The sequence below is a fragment of the Sander lucioperca genome, chromosome 11 (genome assembly GCF_008315115.2).
Source record: "Sander lucioperca isolate FBNREF2018 chromosome 11, SLUC_FBN_1.2, whole genome shotgun sequence".
Classification (NCBI taxonomy): Eukaryota; Metazoa; Chordata; class Actinopteri; order Perciformes; family Percidae; genus Sander; species Sander lucioperca.
Window position 1 is genome coordinate 24823459 of NC_050183.1, and position 9024 is coordinate 24832482.

At 51.3% G+C, this 9024-nt stretch overlaps 1 protein-coding gene across 1 annotated transcript; it reads left to right on the forward strand.

Moving 5' to 3' along the window:
* Window positions 1-2909: 2909 nt before the first annotated feature.
* Window positions 2910-5637, forward strand: LOC116034647. Its single transcript, XM_031277348.1, has 3 exons — window positions 2910-2963; window positions 3277-3858; window positions 4807-5637. Exons 1-3 carry the CDS (start codon window positions 2910-2912, stop codon window positions 5635-5637), a joined length of 1467 nt encoding a protein of 488 aa, XP_031133208.1.
* The last annotated feature ends 3387 nt before the right edge of the window (window positions 5638-9024 follow it).

A 9024-nucleotide genomic window follows, 5' to 3' on the forward strand; every position in this document is an offset into this window, starting at 1 on the left:
AGCGAAACGGTGTGGACCAGAGGCGTTTGTAAGGTGGTGAACAATGCGTGTAGAATGCTCTCGGGAGAGGTTCACGAAGAGGTCGAGATAAAATGCCTAAGACGCGGGGTGTACAAGTATCTGCAGCGAGCGCTGGCCTGGTTCGCGGGTGCCACGGGGCCTTTCAGATCGCGCTCGGTGACCGTGTTCACGCCCGAAGCGGACTCGGCGACAGAATCCTGGACCCACACCCTGCCCCAGGGTTTAGACGTGCTGAAGACGAGTAGCACCAGCTATCTGGTCTCTTGCAAAGAGCCTTGTAGGGAGCACGTGTCTGTGGCGGTTGCAAAGTCCAAGGGGATCGTTCGAGTCAACTCGGCTGGCAATCTGGTGTTACATTCGAACCCGCAGAGTTTGAAAGTGTCTACGACGACGATGACAGAGGAGCCAGGGGTGCACGCTGTCGTCACCACTCCCGTGGACAGCACCAAGGTCTGCGTCGAGGGCGAGTGTGTCCAGGTGCACGTTCGCTGCGAGCTATCGCTCAGGGAGTTTTGCAAGCTGCGAGGCATACCCCGGGGAATTCGAGGTCCCGAAACATGGAGGAGAGCATTGCCGTGGTCAAAGAGGGACCCGGGCACCTTTTGCTCCAAGCTACTCTCGCACATGTGCATGGCGATGATAGGTCCCGTGCGAAGATACAAGCCTAGGTACAACATAACGGCCGAGAGAGTCGTGTTATTCAAGCACCTGATAGCTTCGGGCTTTCCTATAGAGATCGCATCGAGTCTGGTGAAGAGCATAAGTGATTCCAAGAGAGTGTCTATGATCGCGTTGCCTTTGGCCAAGGGGGTTGAGCTACAGTTGAAAAAAACCGTTCAACCTACCACATACAACAGAAAGATAGCTTCCCTCATATGGTTATTCTCGCACATCACGGCATATTGCACGCTTCGACAGCTGAGTCATGGCTACGTGCGAATGGGAGACTCACCCGAGGACATGGCCTGCGATGGGCTCTACGTGTTCGACCAAGATCACGTGGGCTTCAGATTGTCCCGGGGGCCCGAGCTCTCAGATGCGAACGAGGTCCGCGCAACAGGACCAGCGGCCTCGGCGTACGTGCCCTTCTCACAGATTCTGGAACTGCTTGCACTGCGGGATAGCGTTCAGAAGAGACTTTGCCAATAGAGTTATCAGAGCCGGACCCGAGCAGTCTTACGAGGCACTGGTGCAGTTTGGTAACGCTCCCATAACCGGCATGGTGAATCTGCAGTGGAAATGCGAGGCTATGGAAAGACACAGCGCTGAGCGCTCAAAATGCTCTGCTATCGAGTTCGACAAAATACTCAGCGAGTATGTGGCGAGGAGGCAGAATCGGAACACGGTGGGCGCAAAGCCGCCGCAGCAACAGGGGCAGCAGCGTAGAGCTACGGGTACTATCAAGTGGAAAAGACCTGTCTGCATGCAAAAGAAGAACAACGAAAGCACTGGGAAAACACCCAGGCGAAGAGGACCACAAGCACAAGGATTGCCTGTACCCCCCTGAACCGATCATCCAGAGACTTGACGGTTCCTGCTTGTCATTCATTTATCGTATTTTCTATGTATGCACGCAATTGTCTGAATAAAGTACCTTGACCAAACATGAATCGCGTCCTTTTCTTCTTCATTGTTGTGTGTGTGTCTCATATGAATTAACCAACCAAGGAAACATTGTGTCATGAGAGTGATATTTTATTGTACAGTCACATAGCATCCACAACACATAGGCCACATGTACATCACAATTGAACACCAAGGCATCATAGCATCAATGGGAGCAATGTTTATGCGGTCCAGGTCGAGGCCACTACGAGTGCTCTAAACACATCACTTTCTCCTCGAGTCTCCCCTCGTGCCGTTCGTAGTACCCCGCGTAGCAAGGAGTCTTCCTTTTCCCCGTGAGTGGCGCACTCGTCTTTGTTTGGTGAAAGGATGATGACTCCGGTCGATGTTGGGGACGATTTCGAACCTTCCGAGGTTTCACCATTTGCTCGCCGTGGTCCCGGGGAGACCAGCTGTGACCGTGAGACATGGACTCAATGTTGTTCTCAGAGTAGCTAGCGTCTGAAATGTATTTGTCCAAGGTGACTGTGACCACAATGGGCAAGGAGCTTCCGAGATCGCCGTTGGCTAGCACCCCCTTTACAAACTCAGGCTGGTTCGCGTGCAGGTGGACATGCGTGGCGAGTGTAGACCACTGGTTGTGTCTGGTGCGAGTCTTGTCAAAGCACATAATCACTAAAGTTCTGTTGTTGTTAAATAGGTCACAGAGTACGCGATGTTTTAAATAGGGGAAAAGACACAGCGCCAGCATGACCACCATGGTGTTGAAGTCAGCTCCCTTGCTGTGTTTATCGTTGTACTTGCACGTCACCTTCCTCATGAAGCGGGTGATCTTGTCATCACGCGAGTTGAACAGCGTCGATACGGCCACGGCGCTCTTCAACACCGCCTCCTTCACAACCGAGGACATAGCTCTGGAGCAATGCAGCGTGGGCTTGCCAGTGAACTGTATCGCCTCGGCCAGCTCGAATATCTTGGTCGGCCAGGAGAAACGGGGGTCTTTCCACGAGTTGTTCAACACCTGACTCTTGGCGATCGTCTCGTATTGGTGAGCGAATTCCTCGGTCAGTGCTGTTGAGAACAGTGCGATCATGACAGGCAAGCTGGCTTTCAGTATGAGATGGTTGACGTCCAATTCCGCGTCGCAGAGACGTGTACCCGGTTCGTGTTCCAGCGCGCCGTAGCCCATTTCGACGAGGTCCCCTTTAGCCGGCACGTAGTACGTTCCTCTGAACTCCAACTGAGGCTTCTGAAAAACGAGCAGAGCTGCAACGGGGCACGGCGACTCTGATGAGCGCGCCTGATATCGGGTTTGCGTGGCCATGGATCGTATCAAAGAGCAACTGGAAGCCGAGCACACGTGCCTGCTGCTGTGTGTTGGGCACACGTAGCCCCGAATGTGGTCTCTGAAAGAACATTCGTTCTCGACGCAGTAGCTCACCCATTGCGGATCCTCTATTAACGCTGTATGGGAATGATACATGCTGGGTCCGCTGAGACTCGGCCCCGGTTGGCTGTCCTCTCTCTATTGTCTTTTTTTCCCCCCCCTTTCCTTTCCTCTTCTCTGTCACGTCTCGATCCACCTTCTTCTGGGAGCCAACTCTGCCCCTCTCACATGTGAACCGTTGCAATAACCAGTGTCACCACGAGTGTGATCCTAACCCATGTGCACATCTTGTGTCTTCACAGGCTAGCAGAGGACAGAGCGCGGACCTCATTCTCGTGGACGAAGTGGGCTTTGTCAGTTCCAAGGTGCTACTGGCCGTGCTACCGAACATCGCGTACAGAGGGCGAAAGCAAGTGCACATCACGAGTCATGTCAACAACACCCCGTGGCTGCACAAAGTTGCCAACATCCGCGGAGAAAACGGGGAGCCGGCTTACCATGTAGTCTCACAGAGCTTCAAGTGTAGGCGTCACGAGAGGGAGCCGGGACTGACGTGCGCCTGCCTCGGGGTGTACTGTCCTCAACACATATCCGTAGACAACCATCTGAAGGAGCTGATGAACATGGTCACGCCAAAGGGATTCGAGAACGAAGTCACGGGAAGCAGCAGCACGTCATCCACCGACACCAAGACCGACAACACCACTCCCTTCGAGTCCTCGGTCATAAACAAGTTCCTGTCGAACAACAGCGTCACCCTGGACCACATGAGACGGGCGTCCGTGGTCAGAGCCTACCTGTGTCTCGACCCGACATTCGGAGGAGGCTCTAGGTCCTGTGCCGGAGTGTGCTGTGCCGTGGAGCTGGCGGGTGGCAATCTAGTGGTGAGTCGGCTCGCACGTTCTCCCGGGGGCGAATCTAAGCCCGAGACCAGAAGATCGCTAAATACGTGTCCGTAATTTAAAGGTCTGTAGTTTTCGCTACGCTGCTGCGGTCCGTTGTTAACCACCGGCCTTAGGTCTAACAGGGTGCAGATGTATGCGCTTATACGAGCCTCGTCCTGTATCGTCAAGGTGGTCTCCGTGTCGGGCACGAAGCACGAGATCAGGTCCAGGGCCTGGGTCCAGATGCCGCATGTGCACTTGGAGTTTGAGAATTTCACCATCCACCCTGTTACCGCTAGCGAAATAATGGTGTGAATAGATCCTCTTGTCCGCACGCTCTCCTTGATGACGGCCATGTACTTTAGGGCTCCGCTGCGAATGGTCTCGGCCGACGCGAACGCCGCCAGCACCATATCACAGTACCCCTTCCAGTTGCAGCTCGAGATACACCTGTGCACGAACTGCTCTGGGACATGGTTTCCGATCGCGAGTGTTACGGCCCTGGACAAGTCGCTGGGAACGTGGAGCGAATCACACGTGTTTTTACCAGGTCCTCGCTTGTTGTAAACGGCGACTAAAGTGTCGATCACGAGTATTCTAGCGGGTGAGAAGGACACGAGCTGACTGTACAGGTTTCTGAGCTGGCCGTGATCCATGTTAGAGTAGAAGAGTACGTTGCGATGGAACATAGTGAACACTATCATGAACTCGTACTGTGATATCAAGTACTCCCATGGTATTCCCATCAACGTTTCAACTTGCTCTCGAGCCGCCAGACATGTGGGACAGAACATGATGATGATGATGATGATGATGATGATGATGATGATGATGATGATGATTACTTTGTGTTTGTAGTCAAATCCTCCTGGCCCTAACAGTCTGTGTTATACCTTTCTCTCGTTGTCTGACACCTCCCTAATCCCCCTGTCTGTGCCCTCACCACAGGTTATGGCCCTGGAGGAACTGGAGATACGCGACTTGGATCATGTTACTCGAGTCTACGCTGCTCTGCTAAGCGCTCATGTCAGACTGCTGAAGCTTCTCATGCCCAGAGTCATGTGGAAAGAAGTCCCCGTGGTCATAGTATTTGAACAAAACACCTACGTCAATGCCCTGGTTGATGTGAAACATCTAATCGATCACTCGCTAGCACGCTCCGGGTTCAAGGTGCTGTTCTACAGCAAGTGGTCACATATCAACAACAAGTACATGCTAGGGAAGCACGTGGGAGCAAGCACCAAACTCGCTATGGTTCTCAGTACGGTGTCGGCGATCAATAGAGAAACACTGTATTACTGTGACACCGTCATGTCCCTGGGCTGGGCAGTGTTATCCGAGGCCATAAAGAAAACTAACATACTCGAATCGAGCATGGGCACCGCACAGGGTTCGGGCTCAAGTAGCAAGATGGGCTCCACTAAGGAAGTGTTCATGTACAGGCGCTCGCAAAGGGGAGTCAATTTGGCCACAGATATCACAGCGAGTGTATTGGAGACACGCGATGTGATAACATTGCCTGAGCCTAGGCTCGCCGACAAGACCCACGCACAGCAAGGTAAAGTTCTCCTCGGGAAATTGAGAGAAGAGCTGTCTACGGTCACTATCACCGAGTCCGCTAGAGGTAGCACGGTGACCACAGGGGGCAAGAAATCTGTAAACGGAGAGTACACCAGAGACGACATGCTCTCGGCTTTCTTGCTTCTGTGTCACACGAGAGACGAGATACACAGCCGAGACAGGTCTATCAGACTCGGCGGCGAGGTTTATTGCAACTAGCATGCATGCATGTATGTATGTACTATGTGTGTCGCTGTTTACTATGTGTGCCGCTGTACCTGCAACTTGATCTGATAATAAAGAAAGTACACAATAGAGAGTCTCGGTTGTTGTTTTTTATTGAGTAACTGTGTTACAGACACACATCACGTAGCTAGTAAACATTCAGGGTTTCATAAGCAATAGAACATGGCTCACGTAGCATAAGCACAGGCTGTGTCAAAGCCAAAAACACATTGAGTCACATACACAAAACACAAGAAAGCACAACGTTTGACAAATTCAATCGTTTCACAGATCCTCTTCAAACACGACTCCTTTGGGCCGTTGATAGCAGTCGAAGAAGCGTACACCACTCGGTGTATACCAAAAGCCTGCACCGGATTCTTCGTGGAATTCTAGACCATTGCTGCGCCGATATGCAACCTCGTCTTTGTGACAATAACGAAGAGCGGCATCAGAATCTGAGTCTGAACAATAAGACTCTTCCGTGTCTCGGTCGGAAAAAGAGTCATCCGTGTCAGTCTCTCTGTCTGAAGAAAACACAGGGTCCTGGTCACCAGGTCCTTCGTACCCGGTGTCTGCGTCTTCATTGTACAACGCCTCGTTTTCGTCTGTAACGCTCAGGTCTCTCCGGTACACTGACCTCATTTTACCGAGTACCACGGAAATTGTACCTCCTTTGGCACACGAGTAAGTAGAAGTTTTAGTGTTCCCCATGGTTGCAGTTCTGGTGTAAGGGCAACCTGACTGAGCCGGGTCCATTCGGCTGCAACTTGTGGAATCTAGTGCGATGTGGTGTGACACCTGTGGCGTTGACTCTCACCAGACACCCGCGGCTGAATGGCGAGTCTGTAGCGAGCGTAAAGGAGCTAGCTCGTAGTTTGACGACAAGAGCCCGCGCTACAGTCAGAGATGGGCTACAGTCAATGTTGTAGTCGGTTCTAATTCCAGTCAGAGTTCGACTCCCCTTTATCTAACTCCAGAGCCTTTGGGCAAGACATCCACCATTGAGACAAGTAGAAACCTCCTCTCGGATGAATGTGCAAGCTCTGTGCACAGATGAATTAGCTCTTTGCTCGGATATCACGGACTTCTTGCATCTGTGTCACACAAGACACGAGATACATAGCTGCTAAAGGTCTATCAGACTCTCGGCGGTGAGGTTTATTGCAACTAGCATGCACGCCTGTGTTGTGGTTTTGACTTGATCTGATGATAAAGAAAGTACACCATAGAGAGTCTTTGTTGTGTTTTTTTTCACTTTTTATTGAGTAACTGTGTTACAGACACACATCACATCGGTACACATTCAGGGTTTCATAAGACATAAAACATGGCTCATGTAATTTAAGCACAGGCTTTGTCAAACACACACACACACACACACACAAAACTCATTATTTGGGCCATTGATTGCGGTTGGAGATCTTGATGTTGAAGTTGAGGTCACCGTCTGTATACCAACAGCCTTGAGGTCCACCTTCATTTTCTCGGTACTCTAGGCCATTGCTCCGGCAAAATGTAGCATATTCTTTGGTGAAATAACGAAGTGAGGGATCAGAATCTGAGTCTGACTGAGAAGACTCGTCCGTGTCTCTGTCTGGAGAAGACACAGGGTCCTGGTCACCGGGACGTTCATACCCGGTGTCCGTGTCTCGATCGACAGAACGTGTACCTCGTTGGACACGGGTCTTCACCATGGGATCACCGTTTGCCACGACAACTGAACCTCGTGTGGCACATATTGAAGACCCTGTTACACCGTGTGCCACGACTATTGAACCTTCTCGGGCACATATCGAAGACTTTGTGTTACCGTGTGCAATTACGATTGAACCTCCTTCGGCACATATCGAAGACTTGGTGTTAGCCTCAGTCCATTCTGTGTCCTTCAGCAGCTCGTGAGCCAAAAGTCTCTCGTTCGCACGAAAAACCAGCAATTGGAAGACGATCCTTTTGACCAGTGCACACTTCATCACCTGGGGCATCAGGGTCTTGGGGTCCCAAGGCATGAGTGATGCATCGGGGTGGTCTTTGGGGCACAATGTCCTCACAATGATCTGGTACGGGGACACCCCAGTGCTCGCGAATGCCACTCTCCCTTCCATGGCGTCGACAATCATCACTCCCAGGCTCCACATGTCTATGGCACAAGTGTACTCTGAGATTCCACCTTCCACAAACAATTCAGGGGCCCTGTACGCCTCCGTCACCACAGGTGTGCTCATCCATTTACAGGAATGTCTAGAGAGGCCCATGTCAGCCACTTGTACGGTTAGGTCTTCTGTCAACAGCACATTGAATGGCGTCAGGTCCCGGTGCACCAGGTTCAGTCTGTGCATGTACGACAGTGCTTCAGCCACTTGAACTGAGAAACGAGCCACGAAACTCAACGGAATAATCTCTAGCGCTCGGACTTGCTCGTGACAGAGAAGGTGTCCACTGTGAATCACGTTCGACAATGTGTAGGGTGCATAGGACATGAGCGTGGCCATCATTCCGTTGTGGATGACACATTCGTGGATCTGGATCACATAAGGGTGACCCTGTAGTGCCGTGAGACAGGATAGCTATCTCACGGTTGCTTCCTCTACGCCGCGCTTGTGACACTTCAAGGCAAACTCTTTTCCAGTTTTTTGACATGTGGCTTTGTATACGGTTCCATAGGCACCTTGGCCGATTACTGTGCCTGTCAGGTACTTCTCCATGATATCCTTCGGTTGTGTTGCACACCTACAGTTTATGTGAGGCTTCTTGACCAATGACCCTGTGTGCTCTGTGATATACCAAGCCGCAGCGGAGAAAATGTGTCCTACTGTGGCCGTTTGTCCGAGCACGGCTGTTTGTTTTATTGTAACAAAATGTGTCATTCAAAAGGAGCTGTGGCAAAGTTTGGATCCATGCACAGCAGGGTATCACACAGGGTATCATACAAATGACATCAAACACAGGCATATACTGTACATAGTCATATAAACTGATAAACTATCCCGGGGAACCACGCATGACGCTTCTGGTTTGTTTTCTTTTATGCGAGTTGTGTTTTTTTTTTGTGCCTATCACTTCTTTGTCATGACATAGTCAGAAATAAGGCCAGTCTAGTGAACATTCGTGCAAGCCAGTTTTTCTTCTGGTTCAGTGAAAACTGCACCTCTAAAAGGTCCTCTTCTACCAACCACTGAGCACCCAGAAGCCACACTCTCTCCTTGAGTTTGGCGACCGTAGAGGGGTCCGTGATGAAGTTGAGATATTCCGTGTAAAGAGGATGAAGCGCAATGAGTAACGCCTGACCGTCCCGTATCTCCTTGGCATCAATGTCCATCTCTTGCACACCGTGCACCTCGAAGGAGACGTCCTGGACGCCGTTGGTGTTGATGGGGAGAG

What these genes read in the sequence shown, in the direction of transcription:
- LOC116034647 (XM_031277348.1), top strand. Translation starts at nt 2,910, where the DNA reads ATGGATCGTATCAAAGAGCAACTGGAAGCCGAGCACACGTGCCTGCTG. An exon ending in ACACGTGCCTGCTGCTGTGT is followed by an intron (nt 2,964 to 3,276) that starts GTTGGGCACACG and finishes GTGTCTTCACAG; the next exon opens with GCTAGCAGAGGACAGAGCGC. An exon ending in TGGCGGGTGGCAATCTAGTG is followed by an intron (nt 3,859 to 4,806) that starts GTGAGTCGGCTC and finishes CCCTCACCACAG; the next exon opens with GTTATGGCCCTGGAGGAACT.